This window comes from Lynx canadensis, chromosome B3 (assembly GCF_007474595.2).
Source record: "Lynx canadensis isolate LIC74 chromosome B3, mLynCan4.pri.v2, whole genome shotgun sequence".
Taxonomy (NCBI): Eukaryota; Metazoa; Chordata; class Mammalia; order Carnivora; family Felidae; genus Lynx; species Lynx canadensis.
In genome coordinates, this window is record NC_044308.2 from 131,041,351 (window position 1) to 131,064,237 (window position 22,887).

The following is a 22,887-nucleotide window of genomic DNA, read 5'->3' on the forward strand; positions in this document are numbered from 1 at the left end:
AAAACTGGGACTCCCATTACGCTGATGGAAATTTAAAACAGTACAATCACTTTGGAGAACAGTTTGGCAGCTTTCTATAAAGCTAAACAGAAACATCTCCTATTACCCAGCCACTCCATTCCTATGTATTTACCCCCAAAAACTCTATGTCCATTTAAAACTTGTGCACAAATGTTCACAGCTTTATGTTAATAGCCAGAAAGTAGAAACGAGCCAAACATCAACAACAAGTAAATAGATAAGCAAACTACCGTATGTCCTTACAATGGAATACTACTTAGCAATAGGTATCACACAACATGGATGAATCTCAAAATAATTATGCTGAGTGAAAGCAGCAAGACAAAAAACAGTACATTCTGCATGATTCCACTGACACACGACTCTAGAAAATGCAAACTAATCCATAGTGACAAAAAGCAATGATCAGGGAAGTCGCAGGACAGAGGGAATATTTATAAAGTGATACGAGTATTCTTTTGGGGCGCTGATGGACACGTTCTCTATCTTGATTGTGACAATGGCTTACTGGTCATTTACATATCAAAACTTGTAAAACTGTGCATTTTAAGTATGTGTTTGAAGGGGATCAGATTATGCCACCATAAACTATGCCACTGTGGTATACAGATTATTTAAAGTTGAAAGTATTTGAGATTCAAAAGATGCCAGAAAAAAGTCTTCTCTGAGCTTCCCTTAGCTTACTAAAAGCAAAGCTCTTACTAAAGCTTATTTTCCTCTGGGAAATAAGGCTGCCAAAAATTCCTCTTCAGGGTGGATCTACTCCCAAAGAGGAGGAATGGGAATAAAACCTACCCCAAGTCCCTTCCATAGAGGACTTTTACAGCCCTAAAGGCAGGGGGAAGGCCGCGGTCTGGTACAGACAAACAGTACCACAGTCATTCCTGCTTGCTCTCCAGAAAACCCATTTATCTTTCCAAAAACGCACTTATTTTCCATTAAGTGTCCTTTCGTCCCCTATCCATTACTTACTAATCTAGGAACACAAGCCCAAACTCTGACCACCCCTCCTAGTTACTCATCAGAGTATCCCGCACACGTATGCAAGGTGCATGCACAAATAAACTGTTTTCTTTCCTCTTGTTACTCTGTGGGGGTTCATCAGTTTAATTTTTGGGGTCCCAGCTTCTGAACCTAAGACGGTATAGGAAGAAGTTTCTTCTTCACCTACAAGTTGTTTATCACATATGAATTACACTTTGGTAAAGCTGGGTTTTGTTTTTTGTTTTTTGTTTTTAAAGGTGTTTAGTTGTGTTTTATACTGTTTTTCCAATACGAAGACAGTTAATCTCATAAAAACAACAAAGAATTACCATAGTTTCAACGATGATGGTGAGGTTACCTAAGCCATCAGTCAGAGCCACGTAGCTTCCTCCTTTCTCTAAGTGACCAACTGTCTTCAGGTAATACCAACCTGGCTGAGTAAACTGAGTGGTATGAGCTACAGTAAAGCAGAAAAAGACCCAGTAAGACACAAACAGTGATAAAAGGGTTTCTTTAAAAAAATAAAGAATAGGGGCACCTGGGTGGCTGAGTCGGTTAAGCCTCTGACTTTGGCTCAGGTCACGATCTTGCAGTTTGAGAGTTTGAGCCCCGCTTTGGGCTCCGTGTTGAAAGCTCAGAGCCTGGAGCCTGCTTCCGATTCTGTGTCCCCCTCTCTCTCTGCCCCTCCCCCACTCATGCTGTGTGTCTCTGTCTCTCAAAAATAAACATTTAAAAAAATTTTTTAATTGAATAAAAATAAATGAATAAATAAATAAAGCTGTCTACTGACTTGAGTCTGATTGAATCTAACAAGCTATTTACTATTTTAGATGAAAATACTTGCCAATCTCACATTTCAACTTTTGACTAATTAGTCCAGTTAAATGGTACAATTGTAGTAAGAATAACTGTAGTTAGAGTTACTGGTAATAATAAATGAACCACACTGTCAATTTTAGAATACTGATTAAGTCTTTTTTTCCAAGAGGAAGATAAAGTTATCCTTTCTGAACTTTTGTTCACCTCTATTTAACCCATCGTAATACAACTACAAAAAATAAGGTTAAAAAATTAATAGTGCATTTCAAAAACTAATCAGCTTTATGGTTTCAAGCAAGTTTTATTTGCACAATATGTATTTACTGGGTACCTCCAAAGCTGGCCCTGAAAATGTACTGAGCAATATTCCATGCCCCCATACACAGTTTATATACTCTCGTCTCCTGCTTTGTCTCCTAGAGAGAAATGTGGGAAGGAAGAAATGGAATCTGAACCATACCTGCGACCCAGATGGGGGGTTCTACAGCATAGTGCCCGCTCCACGGCTCCTGAGCAGTCATCAACCCACATCGTCCATAAGGCAACTGTTCATAGTAACTCGCCACCAAATTCCAAGCAATTGTGCTGAAAAGTTTGTTTGATAAAAGAGAAATACCAAAAGAGCTTGTGATCAAAATGTAAAGGTCTAGAAGACTGTAGTAAAAACACCTTATCAGAATTTATATAAATCTATGTAAAGAACCAAAAAATGACCACCCAAAATAAGAAAACAGAAGTCACCCAAATTCATTCACATTGTGAAAAATCCAGTGTTGGATCCACCTAGGTATTTTTCACGGTGAATCACATAATTAAACAACATAAGTGTATTTTGGGTGTATGAGTCTTACTGAACAGTCGTGCAGCCAGAAGATGAATCACACCTTATCAGCACGAGACATGTCACAAATTTGAGTCAAATACAAATCAAGGCTTTGTCCATACCTGTTTTCCTTTTGACAGTCAGCCTTCTTAATGCCTCAGTTTCAAGCTGAGTCAATTACGATTGAGAATGCTTAGAGTCGGACTGCCTGAGTTCAAACCATGGTTCCACCACTCACCCTCGCTGGACCTCAGTTTCCTCATGTGTAAGATGAGGATAGTAAGTGTGCCTAGCCCACGTGATCGTTGTGAGGAGTCACTCTACTAACGCATCCGAAGCGTACGGAACAAGGTCTCAGCTCTAGCACTACTAGGACTCCGTCCCGTCTGCAAGTGCCGATGGAAGCTTGCCCACTCCTTCAGATGTCGATCAGTGGTTGGTACTGAACCCTGAAAGTGTGACTCTGTGGATTTCAGGGAAGCTCTGGACCCAGGTATTGCCACATGCTAAAATATTTAGGGGTGAAGGGTGATGACATATGCAGTTTATAATTGTTCATTAAAATGTATACGTGGCTTGTCAAAAACCATAGAACTGCGTGAATCTTACCGTCAATCACATCTCAGTAAGTCTGACTTTATCGGATACATATTGACAATATTTAAATATAAAAAAAAATCACAAGCTTAGGTGTACATGTAGGTATAGATGAAACTGCTGTTTACAACCACTGAATCTAGGCTGTGAAATAGGAAGGCCACTGTACTTTCCTTCTACCTATTGTGTTTTTGAAATTTTTCAAAATAAAAACGTTTAAAAGTTTTCAATAACTTACGCAGTCATGTAGCCATTGATATAATTCTGATTCAATATGCGACCCAAGCAGCCTGCACCCACATCGTTATTTAAAGTGCTAAAATCCTCAGAAGACCAAAGCTTCTTCTTGGTCAACCTCGCATCCCTCACCGTTCGGGTCCCAGGATAATGAGCTCTAGAAAAGAAAAGGGTGGGAGGAAATGGGAAAAGGCAGCACATGCCACTTATATCTATTTGTTGAGTGAATAAAAAACACGTCTTTACAAGTGTTTTCTATTTTAAATCATTGGGCAGCTTGTGGATAGAGGTCACACCAACTGGAAGCGTCTGCTTCCCATTCTTGTGTCTCAGGATGCCCTTAAAATGCGATAAGCCTATAACAACAGGCAGAATGGGAAGGAAGATCATCAGTGGGTGACAGATTTCTGTTTCTAGAAACCATAAAATGGATGGAAGCACATAGACAGATGGAAGCAGCAGAGGAGACCACAGCCTAGGACACTCCAAGAGATGAATGAGCTGGAGACAGAATTCAGATTCCCAGGGGAAGTAGAGAGCTCGGAACAGTAGAAAGGAAGGAGTAAGAAGGAAGTCAAAAATAAGACTAATGAATCCATTTTATAAAGTAGCACCTCCTCCCCTACTTCTACCCCTGAGTAGACAAAGAGAAAGACAGCTCGGTATTTATTCCCAGGCAAAAACAAAAAATCAAACACAACAAAAGTCCAGAGAGTTCGTTCTTGAATAAAAAGAAAAAACTACCTCAGTTAAACTACAAATCATTCTCCCAGAGCAGTGGTGGTTCTGAGCCCGGGCGGTTTTGCCTGGTGGAGAAGGCAGAGGCGGGCGGGATTTGCTACTGGCATCTAGCGGGTAAAGGCCAGAGGTACTGCTAAACATCCTATAATGCAAGGGCAGGTCCCCACAACAAAGAATTATCCGGTGGAAATCTCAAAAGTTCACAGGTTGAGAAACCCATCCCCAGAGTAACGGACCCCTCCCTTAGTCCATTATTTGAGAAAAGTCAGTCCAAGTATAAATGTATGTTAATTATTCTAAGAGTAAAATACAGCTTTAATGATGATTTTGGAAGTTACCAATTATTGAATAAAAGCAATTGAGAAATCTCAAATGTGAGGTAGAAAATAGACTAATAGTCAACACAAGAACAAGAGAGCATATTAGCTACGTAATTTTAGGGACATGAGCGTATACTTTTTAGGACAACAATTATTTACAAAAAATGTAATAACAATACAAGCAGAATAATGGGGACTGGATTACATCATAATTAAGTTTGGTATCATAGTATTCATTACACTAAAGAAATGATGGTCAAGACTTGTTTTAGTTTTTAGTTATTTAATTCCATGTAGGTCACGAATCTGTCACAAAAAAAGTCTCATTTGGGAATTCATTCTACCTCCTGAAGATGGATTATGGAACAACATTAATTTGGCATTCCAGGATTTCATAAGGAAGAAAAGAACACGTAACAGAGAACAGGGGACATAAAAAGAAGTATTCAAGAAAAACGAGGCACTACCAAGATGTCACAGAGTCACTGAACCCAGCTGGAAACACACACCTAATTCGGTTGTGTAAACATACACTACAGAGACCTCAAGAGCAAGCTAGTACCTCACAGGATTAGGAAATTATTGTTCTGGTACTACAATGCCAAACACGGTAAGTCTGTTACTAATCTTTATAACAGTATCTGTTACTAATCTTTGGAACAATATAATTTTAACAGAGCTCTGCATTTTAGTTTCATTCTTATATCCCAGAACTTCATTCTGTGATCATGATATTCAGCCACATACTAATATTAAGACTCATTCAGTTGTCCCTCAGCCAAATGTACTTTTGGTGTGTCTGTGGTCCAATTATACTTGTGAAAAAAGTAAAAACCTGGGAAGTAATATGCTATCATGTTACTAATGATCTCTAGATGTTAGGATTCTGTGTAAGTTCTAAGTCTGTCTTTACAGGTTTCTACATTTTCCAAATTGTCTATAGTAAGCATGCATTATTTTTATAATCTGAAAAAAGTATCTTTTTTTTTTTTTATTTTTTTTTCAACGTTTTATTTATTTTTGGGACAGAGAGAGACAGAGCATGAACAGGGGAGGGGCAGAGAGAGAGGGAGACACAGAATCGGAAACAGGCTCCAGGCTCCGAGCCATCAGCCCAGAGCCCGACGCGGGGCTCGAACTCACGGACCGCAAGATCGTGACCTGGCTGAAGTCGGACGCTTAACCGACTGCGCCACCCAGGCGCCCCTGAAAAAAGTATCTTTTAAAGTTACAGAAATAGGTATCACATCCCTCACTCAGAAAATGTTAACTGTTACATTAAAACTGAGTAATTTATTACATGATCTGAGCAAAACAGGGGGAAAAAAATGATACTAAAAACTGGGTCTCTCCCAACGTCCGGACCCATCACTAGTTCGACAAAACGCAAAGGTTCTTTATAATTTTTAATGTATGCAACTAGGCAAAAATCTCTGGTCATTTCACAGCATGATTTTTCAAACTTCAGATGACAAGATTACTGGAAGTAAATCAGAGTTATCCTAACAGGGGAACACATTTGTATTAAAAGAGAATGAGGACTTGTGGACGAGCTGGATCATGGTGGAGTTTCTGAAACTCCCCAGTACTCCTCCTGAAAGCAGACAGACCAACCAGATATGGGAAAGGGGAAAACCCACAGACAACGTCCTCATCAAAAGTGGGCGACAGGGAATCCCCAGGAGTCTTGCAGCATCAGGACTGACCCAGGATCAGCAGGTGTGGTGTGGAAACTGTGGAACAGCAGGCAGTCGCGCCCCAAAGCAGCAGACCCTAGCCTCCATGGAGGCGTCAGAGGGCAGCTGGTGAAACCGGGAATGCCTTCATATGCTGAAGTCATTCAGTCGGGGATAAATAGAAAACAGTGAATTCACTAAGAGGTACAAATACAATACCATGACCCTTTAAACCAACAGAAATAGGAGGTGGGCGATATGTGCATTATGCTAAATTTTATAGCAGCTGCATTTAAAAAAGCAGAAGGGAAATTTTCACGATATACTTTGTTTAAACCCACTAGATCCAAAACACTATGATTCAACATAAAAAATTATGAATAACATTTTACATTTTTTAAATATCAAATCTTTATTTTTTAAAAGGAAACGTGGTTTTTAATTTTTTTTAATGTTTATGCATTTATTTTTAAGAGAGATGGAGAGCACAGTTAAGGGAGGGGCACTGAGGGGGAGGGGCGGACACAGAATCTGAAGCAGGCTCCAGGCTCCAGGCTGTCAGCACAGAGCCCGACGCGGGGCTCGAACTCATGGACCGCGAGATCATGACCTGAGCCGAAGTCGGATGCTTAACCGACTGAGCCACCCAGGCACCCCTAAAGTTTATTTATTTATTTATTTATTTGGAGAGAGGGAGAGAGAGAGAGAGCACAAGCAGGGGAGGGGCAGAGGGCAAGGGAGAGAGAATCCCAAGCACTAAAAGAAAGAGTAATTGAGTAGTACATAAACGTTACATGTTCTGATAATGTATAACTAATATAGTGGATGCAAGATAGGAAGAGAAAAGAAAATGAAATGTAAATAAAGCTTGCCAATTGGCTGGGAGTTAAAGGTTACAGCTTGCAGCTCACAAATCAAGATAGTAGAAGATTAAGCTCATGTAAAAGTCCAAATATTAAGAAATTTTGGTAATTAAAATTCCACTGTAGGAGTGAGAAGGGGAGAAAGAAAAAGTTATGAAATAACTTTCCCATTGTGTATAGTAAACCAATACATAATAACTAAAAGAAACTAAGAGGATTAGTATAAAGAGTTTCTCAACTTCAACACTACTGACATTTGGTCAGATAATTCTTTGTTGTGGGGAACTTATCTAGTGCTTGGGAGGATACTTAGAAACATCTCTGGCCTCCACCTATCATGCCAGGAACAATCAAAAATATTTCCAGACATTACCACATGTATTCTGGGAGGCAAAATTATCCCCAGCTGAGACCCACTGGTATAAAGGTGTCAGTACAAATGCAATCAATAGAACCAAAAGCCAAACCTTGCTAAATAACAAAAAAGAAACCTCCTTCAAAAAGGGCAAACAAGGGGTGCCTGGGTGGCTCAGTTGGCTAAGCGTTCGACTCTTGATTTTGGCTCAGGACACGATCCAACAGTGTGTGAGATCGAGCCCCACGTTGGGCTCCATGCTGACAACACACAGCCTGCTTGGGATTCGCTCTCCCTCTCTCTCTTCCCCTACCCCTACTCCCCTCTCTCAAAATAAATAAATAAATATTTTTTAGAAGTGCAAAGAAAACAAATCACAGAGCAAGATTTTATATTATTATATATATAGTTTAAATAATTAAATAACAAAAGACAATGTAGCAGGATAGAAAACAAAACCTTCAGTTATATAAATGAGTTTAACCTATTCATTAAACTCTGAAGATTTTTTAGGGCAGCAAAAAAAGCAAAATCTGAATCTATGCTATAATGCAAGCAACACACCTAACATGAGATGACCTCGAAAGGTAAAGGATGAAATTACAGGCAAAGACAGATCAGGCAAATATAAATGAAAAGAACACAGAGGTCTCTTAGTCATAGGCAAAGCAAAATTCAATCCAAGAAGCATAATGAAGCAAAGAATGGCATTGTCTTTCCTTTTCTTTTTTTAAAATCTCTAAATCCAACGTGGAGCTCAAACTCATGACCTTGAGATCAAGAGTCACATGTTTTTCCTAGTAAGCCAACCAAGCACAACAAAGAATGACATTTTCTAGGGTCAACTGTTACAAACCAGAATGAAGAGAAGACATTTATTAATACCTAGGTGCCAAATAACACAGCAGCAACTTTCATAAGCATAAACCGCATGAAACTGAAACCCACTAGCGAGACAAAACTAACACTCTTGGTAACCCTGGATGGTCAAGTGAACAAAATAATCAGCATACAGAATATCTAAACAATGCAATCAGTAAGGTAGAAAAGGTAGAGAATATACACTTAACTCTTACATACGGATAGAGACTACATCCTAATATAATAATACAAAAAGAAGTTCCTGAGAAAGTTTTTGGAAAAATAAATTCAGCATTAAATGACCACAGTGCAATAAAATTAGAAAATAATTAAGCAGAGCTAAAGCACTGCTCAAAGGAGTTTGTGTAGCATTAGAAACCCACATCAATAAAGATAAAATGAATTAAACATCCAACTTATTCATGAAGATACAGTAAAACCCATATCTTCATTTAAATATTTTTTCCTAGCCAAATATATTCAAAATCAATACAACTTTCTTTCCTCTCAACGCTTCAGCTATTTATGAAAGTTTTAACAATAAAGGCAAAAATTATATTCTAATTTCAATGTATGAAATGTTTAAATACATCTTACTTTACTTGCCAAAAAAAAAAAAGAAAAGAAAAAGCCTAAATCTAACCTAACCATGCCTCTATCAATTTCCAACAGGAAACAGGACAAATGGTCAGGTTAAACCAAACTAAAAGGATGAAACCATTAAATCCAGACTGTGAGAAACTTTACAGGTCACACAATCCAGCTTTTTTTGACAAATGAAAGGGAATAAAAAGGTGGGGTAAGGACCGAAAAATTAGAAGAGACTTAAATATCAACCAATCCCAGTGTATGAATCTAAATTGGATCCAGATTCGATCAAATAGAACTATAAACTAACAAAAACAGGTATTTGATAATATCAAAAAACTGTGACATTTTTAGATGTAATAATGGTATTATTGCTTATGGTAAAAAGAAAAAGAATCCTTATCTTCAGAGATACGTCTTAAAACATGTATGGAAGAAATAACATGTGTGTGGAATCTGCTTCAAAATAATGTGGGAAAAGGAAGAGAGGAACTGTAAGTGGAAAGAGCTGGGGTCCCCGAGGAAAAAAAGACAAGAAAATCTTCCTTGACTGTAAGAAAAGTCATCGTGGGCCCCCAGCCATCTTGTGATCTATGCCTGACTGACCAGCACTACTTGCCCAAAGCCTGTTTCTAGCAGAACTTCCTGAGATATGTTGAAACTGCAGAACAATAGATGCCAGTAGATAACAATTTTAAGGGAACAAAAAAAACGTAAGAACAAACAGCCACTATCAGACCAGGAGATAACCTAATCACATCAGGAACTAGGAATCAGTGGTAAATCTCCCAGTGCTGGTTCAAAACCAAAGACTGACCTGACGCACATTCTTGAGCTATCTTTGCAAGATCTAAACCTTTCTGAGCACTCAGATACCCAGAAGTGATGATGCTGAGCTTTGAGGCCTGGACTCTGTCATCTTAAGATGACTTCTGCCCCAATTCCATGCTGAATGCCTCATAGTACAAGTCCCTTCATGAATACATATGTACCCTTAGCCTAAAATTTCCCCAGTTTTATTGTTCCAGGAGACACTGCTCTGGGAAACACTCCAGGTGTTTTCCTTTACTTTTTCTCCTTTACTTTACAAATAAAACCCTTCCTTTCCCTATTCTTTAGCTTGGTTGTATCTGTTGGCCCCACAGCCACCAAGAGGTGAACCCAAGTTCAGGTAACAGAATGGACAGGTATGTGTGATGGAGAACTGGGCATCGGTCACAGTTATGGAGACTGAGTGATGGGAACACAGATATTCATTATATTATTCTGCCTACTTTGTGTACATTCAAAATTCTTCATTCAAAACAAAAAGACACATGTCAAGCAGTCTTCACACCAAATAAAGAACCAATTTCACACATATGTGTATTCTATTTTTGAAATGTTTATATATGTTGTTATGACAAACAAAATTCAAATTCACTTTAAAAAATACTGCTAGGTCAGGGGGGCGCCTGGGTGGCTCAGTTGGTTGAGTGTCTGACTTCGGCTCAGGTCACGATCTCACAGTTTGCGAGTTCGAGCCCCACGTCGGGCTCTGTGCTGACAGCTCAGAGCCTGAAGCCTGCTTCAGATTCTATGTCTCCCTCTCTCTCTGCCCTTCCCATGCTCACGCTCTGTCTCTGTCTCTCAATAATAAATAAATGTCAAAAAAAAATTGTTTTTAAAAATACTCCTACGTCAGGGATAGGAGGGGGAACTGGAGGAAGGTTGTCAACAGGTACAAAATTCCAATTATAAATAAGTACTAGGGATGTAATGTACAGTATGATGACTATAATTAACACTGAGTGTGATACATAGTCATTAACAAAGTACATCCTAAGAACACTCATCATAAGGAAAAATTTTTTTCCTTTTCACTGAATCTATATGCGATGATGGATGTTAACCAAACCTTTATAATCATCTCACATATATGTAAATCAAATCATCAGGCCATACACCTTAAACTTACACAGTAATGTACATCAGTTATTTCTAAATAAGACTGGAAAGAAGCAAATAAATAAGACAGAGAAAAAATTACTGCTGGAACTCAGGAAGGCCAAGACCCAGAGGACTAAATGGTAGAGCTGGACTAAGAAGCAGGGTCAAAGCCACCCTGCTGAGGAAACATGACAAGAGCCATGGTCAGGGTTCATGCCGTACCATTTACATAAGTGTTCATTCATGGAAGAACTCCCAACCACAGGAAGTCTGCCATTTGTAATTTCTAAAATTTAAAAACTACCCTGTCCCTTAATCTAAACAAAGCCATGCTTCATTACCCCAAACGTTAACACAATATTTGTAAAGTACCAATACATCTCATTGTCATAGAAAGATCCCAAAGTACAGATGAACCTTGAGCAACATGCTGCCCCCCAACATGTGTATTTGAAAATCTGAGTATAATCTTTGACTCCCCTAAAATTTAACTACTAATAGACTGTTGACCAGAAGACCCAATAACATAAGGCCATTAACATAGGCTATTTACTGTACACTGTATTCTTACAATAAGCCAGAGAAAAGAAAATGCTATTAAGAAAATAATAAGGAAAAGAAAATACATTCACACTATCATAAAAATTCCACACATAAGCGGATTGGCTTAGTTCATACCTGTGCTATTCAAGGGTCAACTGTATGTACATTTCAAAGAAAAAGGAATGAAATATCAGTTATACATGCTTTAGTTAAGTAAATACAAGAAAGCTACCTCTGCAAATGTAATCAGGTGGGAAGGAAAAGCAAAAACAAAGTCAGTATCCCAAGCAAGCAATCAGAAACTGTTAAGTTTTCAAAGCAGAACCGTCCTTACCCTATAACATCAATCACATTCAAGAGCTCAGTGTCGAGCAACATAGAAGCAGAAATGGGTTCCCAGAGATTGTCACTTGCTATGATTTTCACTCGATGGAGACCTTGATAGTTCAGCATCCTTCTTAACACCTTTTGGGAAGATAAACAGAATGCAGAGAAGTTCACAACTGTGTTTATAGCTGTTGAATTAACAACCACAACAGCTGAAGTATCTTCGAAAATCAGCATCCTGGATGATAGTGTCCATATTATTTCTCAATAGAAATGTGCCTCCTTTGGAAAATAAAAGCACTATCATTAAGATAATTTACTTGGTGGGAATGTAAAAAGAAAAAAAAAAAAGAGGTAAAAATGTTCTAGAGGGATTTTCCCTCTGACTTTAATGGAATCCACAACAGACCCTTAATAGTAAAATAAATAAAACCACCACCATAGCTGCAGATCATTAGTTTAAAAGAAAAAGGAAACCAGATTCTAATGTTCTTAATGCTTCCTTCATATGAAGTGAACACAACTAGAGAGACACATGTATAGTCGCAAGGAAAAAAACGTAAGCTGTGAAATGTCAAATCTGGATAGACAAACAATTCCTCACCTTCACTGCTAAGACCCTGCCGTGAAGCTGTGCCAACCGCAGGGTCACCCAGGACACACGCACTAATTTGTCTTCCACCTGGGGCTATTGCGGCTCTCGTCAGCCCTGTGCTCCCAGAAGCCACAGCTTTTCACTAACCTTGAGCCTCCATCTTATACTAGCCCCCTGCCCCACCTCCCATAACCCCACAACGCCCCCTCCACCACATTCTCACCACTACACTGATAACGCCTGCAGCCTGGAGTTGACCCTGAGTTACAGGCCTTGGCTGCAAGCCACCCCATCAAACCCCATGGCTACAGAGTGAAGTGCACCGTTGCTCCCAGCGAACACACTGGGCAGTGCAAGGCTCAGAGTCCCCAGCTCATCTACTCCACCTTTCATCCTTGCTCCTCCCCCAAATCCCTTTACTGTCAATCTTCACTTCTTTGCAGTGTCCGCCCCTGCCCTAGCATCAAGGGGAGTTCCTATCCACCCCATATTGAAGATTCCAACTCCAGGTCACCTCCTTTAATAGCGTTCCCTAATCCATCCAAGCAGAATGTCATCTCCTCTCTGCACCTTCTGACAACCCTGCCTGGGCATTATCCTTCTAGAGAACTTAGGACTGATATTTCAGTTGTCCACATGGGACTCTATAGTCCCCAAATGTGAGCCCCTCTTGGGCAGCAACAGTATTTTTTCTATCTTTATCTTCCAAGTACACAGGGAAGGCCTGACAAGCCTGGAGTTGAGTCAATGCCTGCTGGGGAATAAATGAAAGAAATTTAGTGGATATTACCTGCTCAAAAACATAAGACATTTAGGGGCCCCTAGGTGGCTCAGTCAGGTAAGCATCTGACTTCAGCTCAGGTCATGATCTCATAGCTCATGAGTTCAAGCCCCACACTGGGCTCTGTGCTGACGGCTCAGAGCCTAAAGCCTGCTTCAGATTCTGTGTCTCCCTCTCTCTCTGCCCCTCTCCCACTCACTCTGTCTCTCTCTTTCAAAAATAAATAAAAACATTTAAAAAAATAAAAACATAAGACACTTAAAGAATTTTTTACCTGAAACAAAATATAACCACAAAACTGTGTTTCTTGGAGGAAACACAAACAAATGGAACTGAAAAGCAAACTAAAGAATATCTCCACCTTAAAAGTTAAATTGCCATTAGTTTCCCAGTGACAGAGGGTCATTATTCTCAGTTTTTCCTTTCCTGACAAATAGCAATCATAGTAGTTACCTTGTATGGAAAGGAGTGAGAATTAAGTGGAGGCAAATATTTAGGAAAAGTGACTCAAAAAATAACATACTTTGCAAATGTTAGTTGCCACCTATTTGTTAATCACAGATAGAAACATATAGAACATTCCAACAGAATGGGCATTCCACAGAAAATAATAATGAGACTGCATACTGGAAATTTTGATATTAGATGTGGAACTATATAAAATTTCTGGACATAAAAGACCCCATTTTCAAGTTCCACTTTCCTTTCCACCTGATGAACTCTTGAACTGGGCCAGAAGTGGCATCAGTCTTACAAGCAATTCCTCCTAATATTTCAACAGAGTAACTGGCATTCAGATCATATGAGGACAGTAAAATTAACTCATACCTTCTAGGGACAGTTTTATTTGTAATAGCACCAACAAAGTAATCAATGACATAGTCATCAGAAGTGGCTCAACCGGTCAGCACCAAATTAGCAGTTTTCTCTTTTCTCCTCTTTGTCTACATCATGTAACTACCCCTTCCTTCTTTCTCAGAAAAACTCCTGCTTTCCCCAGAAAAGTGAGCGAGACGCTTTTCTGGCTACTGCAGAATCTGTGCTCCCTGAGATGCAATTACAAGACCCCAAACTAAGGTCTTTGTTCTTTTTCATCTTTGCCTCCTTTGCTCAGTTGAAACAAAAAGAAGCTACATTTCTCTAAGTCCTAAAAGTCTAAAATGATGCTGCTGTTTTTATAATAATCATCATAATTCTACAAATAATAAATTTTAAAATGGGAAAATTCAACACAACTCTTTAGACAATGAAACTTGGGGTTCACAGGGAATTACAGACACTTTAATCAGGAATTTAAACATGACTACGTTTTTGCTCAAATTTTATGCCAGAACTAGCAAAACAAGCATCTGTGCTGTAAAAAATACAGCGTTCCTACTTCTAATTTCCATGGTACCGTAAGGGAATTATTTACCAAAAACTTAAAGATAAAAAGATTTAAAGTTGTACAGACCTTGATATAATTGATGTCAAATGACCTCTCATTCCAAATCTGCAAAACAGAAAGTCAAAAAGTCTCAATTGAAAGTGAAGTATCAGAAAGTAGACATGATCACTAAGACGCCACTGCTCTCATCATCTTTAACATAATCTAAAAAGCAATTTTTCTGGGGCGCCTGAGTGGCTCAGTCGGTTAAGCCTCTGACTTCAGCTCAGGTCATGATCTCGCAGTCCATGAGTTCAAGCCCCACATCGGGCTCTGTGCTGACAGCTCAGAGCCTGGAGCCTGCTTCGGATTCTGTGTCTCCCTCTCTCTCTGCCCCTTCCCTGTGCGCGTGCGTGTGCACTCGCACGCTCTCTCAAAAATAAACATTAAAAAAAAAGTTAAAAAAAATTCTTAAAAAGCAATTTTTCATACTTTATGGAATGTCCTGTTCTTGAATTTATAGACATGTTATAAGACAACATAACTTTTTACAATTAAAATATTTTTTAAAACCTTGAATATTTGGTGGATATTTTTCAAAAAGTCACTTATTCCAGTGATTTCTAACACTGGAATTTCCATTCAATCATTCAACAAATCCTGACAATGTAATGCATGCCAGGGACTATATTAGGTACTGGAGACCTAACAGACGTGGGGAGTGTTGTAATAATTCTTACAAGATCCCACCAGCACACCTAAAGCCGAGTATTGTAGTAAGTACATCGTAGAAGTAATTTTTTTTAGCACACATAAGATCACAGTGATGTGCTACATCACAAAGGCAAATTCTTTTTTTTTTTTTTAATTATTTTTTTTTTAATGTTTATTTTGGGGACAGAGAGAGACAGAACATGAATGGGGGAGGGGCAGAGAGAGAGGGAGACACAGAATCGGAAGCAGGCTCCAGGCTCTGAGCCATCAGCCCAGAGCCTGACACGAGGCTCGAACTCACGGACCGCGAGATCGTGACCTGAGCTGAAGTCGGACACTCAACCAACTGAGCCACCCAGACGCCCCCACAAAGGCAAATTCTTAATGAGGATAGATAAAAGGAAGATGCACAACTCTCGCTGGTTTAGAATCATGATGAGGTTTTAGAACTGAAAGAGAACATCCAAGACCTTCGTTTTGCAGCTGAGAAAACTATTAATAACAGAGATGGCCTAGAGTCTAGACACTAAAACTCATTTTACTCTAGTGATATAGTAAAGTATTTTTAATCAAAGAATCTCCTCACCACAGCACATAAGTCTAAAAGAGATGTGAATTACCCATTCTTTATCAGAAACATTTTCCAAGTGTGACTTTACCATAATAAAGCGCTACTTAGATCCAAATCTACAATTAGTTTCACTACAAATTAAAAAATACCCTGACATTTAAGAATGTTCTCAAATACAAACTAATTTCCAATTATAGTTTGAAGAAAGATAACAAAAAACAAAGTATATTGTTGCTTCTGGCTCCCTACAACCCTGGGCTTATCCCCGTGTCCTTTGTGATATCACAATTTCTCCACCCAGTTTCTCTCTCTCTCCCTAAACTCCTTAAGGGCTTATTAATCTTGGTATCCCTAGAATACAAAGTTACAGTGTCTGCAACACAGTAGGAGCTCAATAATTGCTTGCTGACCGCTGAACACTTTTAAAATCAATTTTGACATATGGCATATTAATATGCAAACATATACGGAGACCACTACATGTACGTGTGGGGCTCTGAGAGGTACAGTGCCTCCAGCCTGACAACAGACCAGCTGGAAAGACATCATATTTTACATTTTTTTAAATCATTATAAGGTGTTAAATAACAGTTTAAGACAGGGTAGGCAGATTTCAGCCAGCGTGCCAAATCCAGCCCACCATTTGTATTTTTTACAACCCAAAAGCCAAAAATGGTTTTTACAATTTTAAATGGCTATATAATTACCTAAATAATATCCTTAATACTGCCTTTGACCCACTAAATCTAAAATATTTAGTCTTTGACCCACTAAGAAAAAGTTTGCCACCGTCTGGTTTAGAACAGCAGGAGATTCAGAGAGCAAAATGAGATTAATCATTAACCAGATAGTAAATGTGGTATTCTTGAACAACTAGAGAAAGGAGGGAAAGCTTTCAAGTAGAACTGGGGCTGGAGTAGTATCAAAATCAAAATTAAAGAAAGAAAAAGTTCAGAGAAGGTATACACTCAGTACAGTTTTCAAAAGGGGCTAGAATTTGGATGGGAAAAGAGGAGGAATAAAAGGTCACATACTTAATTTGTTATCAGATGCCAAAGGAACAAATTGGGTCTCATGACCACAAAATGGTTAGTAACAAAATGCCACAGAATCAAATTGCTTTAAGAAATTACAAATAAAGTCCAAAAGTTAATCAAGGTTTAAATACATTACCAACCCCAATATAATCAATGTCCAAATCATGATAATGCTTGGCGCCCACAATCCAGGTCATGACGTAGTAGGCAGTCAGCTGAAGATTTACATAAGGCCAGTTGAAACCTTTCCCCAGCCATCCAGGGAATGACCATGGCAACCCTGTAGGAAGGAAAAGGTAAAGGTGGGGTGGGTATTACAGTGCTGGCAACCATCCAAAACAAGGCAAAAGAAACCAAAAAAAAACACAGGGTAAACAAAAAGCCAATAGAGATCTTATTAGAGGAAAGATTATATATCTTGCGTGTATTCTCAAAATCCCTTCCAGTTTATGAACTCAGGAACTCCTTCCTGAGCCCTAGAGTCTGGTTCCATAATTCCAAATGCTCTTTCAAGAAAAAGAAATAAGAACACACTCTCTTGAAGATACTTACCCATGGAAAGAAATGTAACATACAATTTAACTCAACATGCCCACTGCCTGCTATAGGGATATTTAATATACAATTTCTTCCCTCTGAAGTCAAATCAAAGAGTTCTTCTGAAAGGCTTATGCCTAAATATTCCTACAGGTTAAATATAATACAAATTCCTCTTTCACTAGTACATCTTCTTAAAACTTAAGTCTCCTTAAAATACTAACTAGTCAGATAATCAAACTCAACAAAACTAGTTTGTCATCATTATCAATATAAATGCCAATGTTTCAACAGGAAAATACCCCTTTGTGGTATGATATAAATCAAATAGCCCACATTCTTCCAACACCCTAATTATTATTTTTAAGGAAGAAAATGAGAACAGTAGATGAGCACTAATTACAATTCTACATCCTAATTTTGTTACTAACATATCAAAATAAGCTCAACCATTAAGTTCCTCAATTGTTTATATATATATACATACAAAAACAATCGAGTTCACCACAGAAAAAATTCAAAACTAAAAGAACAAAATGCTTATTTTTCTAAACTCAGGAGGAATGAATGCCTAAGTGTGTATCCCATAAAAAATGTGACATTAAAATACTGGAACATTTTTAAACAATGAAATGCCAAATACATTCTATAGGCCCACCATGTGTAAGTCTTTGTTAGAACATGGTTCAGCATGCCAGATTTTCTACATTTAAATGAGAACTGACCATGAAAGCAGCCCAATGGGGGAGTACATGCTGAAGTCAATGATGCTTTTTTTTTTTTTTTTTTACTGCTCACAACATTTCTGGAATCTCTTACAAAAGACCATTTAGAAAGAACACACTGACTCCTCATTTTTTTTTAATTTAGAAAAACTCGTGCTTGTCCTTTGATTGTTGAAAATGACCTTGAAAATGACTTGAAATCAAGCCTATAAAATGAATTTTCATTGATCTCACTCACAAGGCTGAATGGGTAAGCCTGTTTCAAAAAATCAAATTCATTTCAAACTATGCAAGGATGTCATCACTGTGTATTCTGCAATATTTTACGGGTCTGTGCACTGCTACACGAAACCTGTAAAGTGAATGTAGTAGTATGAGTTGAGAAATCATCCAGCGATGCTGCCTCTAGAGCTTAAGCTCCGAAAGGGCAGAAGGTAGCAGCTGGATTGTTGGGTATCCCCAATGCCTAGAACAGTGCCCACCACACTGTGGAGGTTCAAAACATACACTTTATGTGTACGTCTTCTAGAAATGGCACCTACTACCACATGTAATGCATAATTTCGCAAAGAGCTGGGATGTACTATAACGCCTACTGACAATTTTCTAAATAGTACCCCCCTTTTACAAATTTTGATGAGAAATTTTGTTGAGGAAATTAGTTTAGCATCACAAGAATGGAATTAGGTTCTATATCTGAATTTGGCATTTACTAACTATCTGACCTAAGTCAGTGGCATAACCTCTCTAAGCCTCTACTGCTTCTGTAAAATGGGAAGAGTAATGCCTTACTCCAGAGGTATTGCATATAAAGAGCAGACATAAAATATAAAGGCAAAGAAAGGATCAAGCCTGGCACAGGCTCTGCGGCTGGTAGGATAAGGGTAGTATTAACATTGTTAGTACTTCAGTATTAAGAGCAACTCCATATGAATAATTCAGAATTTGAAAGTTAAACAGACTACAAAAGCATTACAAACTTCACTTCTTACCCATGAGTATAATATTAGGGTTCCGCTTCTTAGCTTCCTTCATTAACCACCACTCATATCCTCGGAAATAATTCTCATCTAATGCATAGTGCATGTGGGAGGGTTCAGTACCATCTGCATGGGAGAGAGCAAAAGAGAAAGGAAACCACCCTTTAATGGTGTTTCCTAGGGCCACTCTCCCCTGTACACACACACATTTCAGAGAAGGTGTATTCTGGTTCCAATCCTGATATGGGCAAATAAGAATAATCTTAGATAACTTGACAATGCATGATCAAAGTGTATTATTTCACCTTTTTTCATTATTCTAAGTATCGTAAAGGTCTTGAAAAATAAAACCACAGCTTTCTATTATAAGCAGGGTTAAAAGAAGGAGAAGGGTTATCAACTCATGTAACTGAAGAGTCCTAGGACTATGTTTTCCTGGGCTTTTTGTCTGGTCTGTCTGGAGTTTTCAAGTCCCCATGTCCAACTTTGAGTTCAGATCACCTCAGTTTTTAATTTCTCCATCCTAAATGTAAATCTTGAGCTCCTTAGCCCCATTCTCACCACCCAGGCCTTGAGCCTATAACGTGCCTTGTTATACCAAGACAACAGAGCTTTGAGAAAAAAAAAAAAAAAAAAAGGAATAAGTATACATCTACACAACCCCTCTGTAAGAAAATTCTATCCTAACCTCCATAGTGTGTCAAGGTAGATAACTGATATCCTGGTATCTGTCCTCATATGTCACCACATTTCACAAACATCTGCCCTTGTTAAGAAGGGTCTCACGAGGAGTGGGGCCTTGCCTCTTAAAGGTAAACATCAGAATTCACAAGAACTACCTGAAAAATTTCACTTCAGCAAATGAAGATGGCCAGTCATTATCAATTCTGCATCAAAGGGTGGACAATAAAATGCATGTCCTCTTACAATAACTTGGGGAAAGTTTTCCTTATAGAGGGTTCTTTCATTTGAGATTTGCATTTTTTCTTTCAATATTAATTAAACACTAATGCCACCACAGAGACATATCTCTTTAACAAAAGTTACTCCCGAGTCACCAACAGGAACACATGTATAGAGACAATACTGTAAAGTTCACTACAATGGAATCTGACCTGTAAATAATAAGCTGCATCATCTGTGGGAGAATTTTCTTCTTCCTGTACATTAAATGACTACATGTTCTACATAAAGTCAATCAAAATGGTGACAGTGAAGACTGAAAATTTAGTGGCTAAAAATAATTTTGTTTTTAAAAGAGAAAAAGCTGGGGTGCCTGGGTGGCTGAGTCGGCTGAGCATCCGACTTTGGCTCAGGTCAGGATCTTACGGTTCGTGAGTTCAAGCCCCGCTTCAGGCTCTGGGCTGACAGCTCAGAGCCTGGAGCCGGCTTCAGATTCTGTGTCTCCTTCTCTCTCTGCCCCTCCCCTGCTCACGCTCTGTCTCTCCCTCTCTCTCAAAAATAAATAAACATATTTTAAAAAATTAAAAAAAAAGAGAAAAAAGCTGCATCTCTGAAATACTGATGACATATTTTTGCCACAAATTTATTTAAAGCTAATAACAATAATATTTTACATGCTTTCTATGGTAAAAGCTTTCTTTTTTTTAATTTTCAATAAAAACTCCTGTCTCTATGCTCTGCCTCGTGAAAAATAGCCTTTTTAAAAACTGTGGTTTTGTTTACTACCAATTAATTCAACTAAATAAGCCATCTAAAGTCCAAATGCCATTTTATGGGAAAAGTGAGTATTTTGATATAATATTTTTTTTAAGTAGAGTAAAAGAGGAACAGTAAGAATCTACTAAGCAATGATCAACATCAAAAATGTTGATATCGTTTACATGCTGATTCACAGTCCCTAAGGTTAGGTAGAGATTAAAGTGCTGAAGGAAAATAAACCCATTCCCCAAATCTCCTACCTGTAGTCTGCCCATCACCACCTATCTCCACTTTTAGAATATGCAAAGAGGCACCGAAGTTTGGCTGGGGAAAGAAGGAGGAGTGTTAACATTGTGATTCACTGCATGAAGGGCAAAACATGACAGTGACTAATTACTGCCTTTGGTTTGACAGATGAGAAGACCAACTTCAAATCAACAGCCACTTAATCCAAAAGTAATTTTCCATTTTTTTTAAAAGCTAGAAATGTGAAGGTGACCAATTCTACCGCTGAAATTCACCATAGCTTCAAACATATCACAGGTGCCATTAAATAATTATTTTTTCATTACCTTAAAGAGATAATCCAATATTTGAGAACGATAGGGCTCCGGGTAATTTACTAGAAGTCGGGAGGTTGCCTAAAAAAAAAAAAAAAAAAAAAAAAAAAAAAATTCAAAAGTGTGAATAAAACAAATCCAATCATGAACAGGTTTCATAGTGCCAACCTGCACCACCTGGCATGCCCGTATTTAGCCAGCTCGTGGGCAAAGTTGAGCTGAGGAAAGCCATTTCCCAGGTTACTTGTTTACCTGCCTTTATTTTGCCCATCGCTAGGCGAATAAGGCTGTTGTTTGTCCAACAGCTAAAACACAGGTTCGAAGCCACGGCATGTTTCTCTTCTGTTGAGATGCAGGTTTGCCGGAAGGTAAGTTAGTTCTATGAGGAACCTCGTGATTACAAATTTGTCGCGAGGAACTTAACTCAGAGAGTGATTATTAGAAGAAATGAAACTTAGAAACTTAGGTTCTCTATCATTTATTTATTTGTTTGTTTATTTGCTTGAGAGAGAGAAAAGAATGAGACAGTACATGCAAGCAGGACAGAGAGGCAGAGTCGGGGGGTGGGGAGGGAGAATCTTAAGCAGGCTGCAGCCCCAGCATGGAGTCCAGTGCAGGTCTTGATCCCACAACCCTGGGATCATGGAAAGGATGAATAACAAGTAATCCTTTCCCTTCAACATCTTGCAGGAAATTAAGCAGCAATGCTGAAAGGAACCAATACTCTCCCATCTTTACCGGAGATTTGTAAGTGGCACTCCTATTAAGAATGATCACACACACACACACAAAAGAATGATCACACAATGATCCCCAGGCCAAGGTATACTAAGGAAACCTCACACAAGACTGGTATCAGAATGTATGGAAAGATAGAGGTGGAGGATGCAGGGATGAACACGATCACATCTAACCCATGGGCAATGACTGCTTCAACAAAGAACTCACAAAACCAGTAGTGGACCAATAATGTATCTTTTGGGGAGCAATATACATAAGGGGAATAAAAGAAATAAGTTTTAACATGAAATAGTGGCATGTCCCTAGGCTTAGAAGCCAGACAGGCTCTAGGTTCAAACCACTGACACCAAGGGCAAGATGCTTTTATACTCAATGTTCTGTTTTCCTACTCTCATGTGTGTTACCACTGACACTCTAGTGGCTCTTTTAATCGATCTCCCTCACACCCACAATCTCCCCAGTCCCTGCCACTGAGACGCAAACCCATGGAGCTACCCTCTATTCACTTCAAGTTCAACACATCCCCAACCAAACATAGCGCTTTTCCCTTAGTCTGTTCCTTCTCCTGCATTTGCTATCTTAGTAAAGAACCATAAACTCAGGGCTACCTTTCACCAACTTCCCAACCATCTTCAGTCACCAAGACCTCCTTAATACTCTCCAATCCAACCCCTGACTTCAACCCTATTTCCTTCATCCAGGCTGTCCTCAATCATTACAACAGCCTAAAGGTTCTCCGGGCCTCCTGTCTGCCTCCCTGTATTCTAGCTTCCACACTACTTGCCAGAATAATCTTCCCAAAATGCAAATCTAACCACGAAAGTACACTGTTTAAACCTGTCAAGACCTCCCCTCCACCAAGAGCTTTCAGGATCAAGTTCAAATTCTCAGTTTTATACCCAGAACCTTTAATTATTTGGATCATAACTCTGGA

The 22,887-nt window shown here is 38.8% G+C and overlaps 1 protein-coding gene across 2 annotated transcripts in view; it reads right to left on the reverse strand.

Annotated features, from left to right (window-relative positions):
• GALC (galactosylceramidase) overlaps positions 1-22,887 on the reverse strand; it is a 62,046-nt gene that overhangs the window by 31,526 nt on the left and 7,633 nt on the right. For both annotated transcript variants that reach the window (XM_030319736.1, XM_030319738.1), the window contains exons 2-10: positions 21,225-21,293; positions 20,913-20,976; positions 19,003-19,116; positions 16,889-17,028; positions 14,514-14,552; positions 11,692-11,822; positions 3,483-3,638; positions 2,285-2,409; positions 1,335-1,462 (exon numbers count right to left, since the gene is read on the reverse strand). In XM_030319736.1, coding sequence (XP_030175596.1) covers positions 1,335-1,462; positions 2,285-2,409; positions 3,483-3,638; positions 11,692-11,822; positions 14,514-14,552; positions 16,889-17,028; positions 19,003-19,116; positions 20,913-20,976; positions 21,225-21,293 — 966 coding nt within the window. The remainder of the gene's footprint in view (positions 1-1,334; positions 1,463-2,284; positions 2,410-3,482; positions 3,639-11,691; positions 11,823-14,513; positions 14,553-16,888; positions 17,029-19,002; positions 19,117-20,912; positions 20,977-21,224; positions 21,294-22,887) is intronic.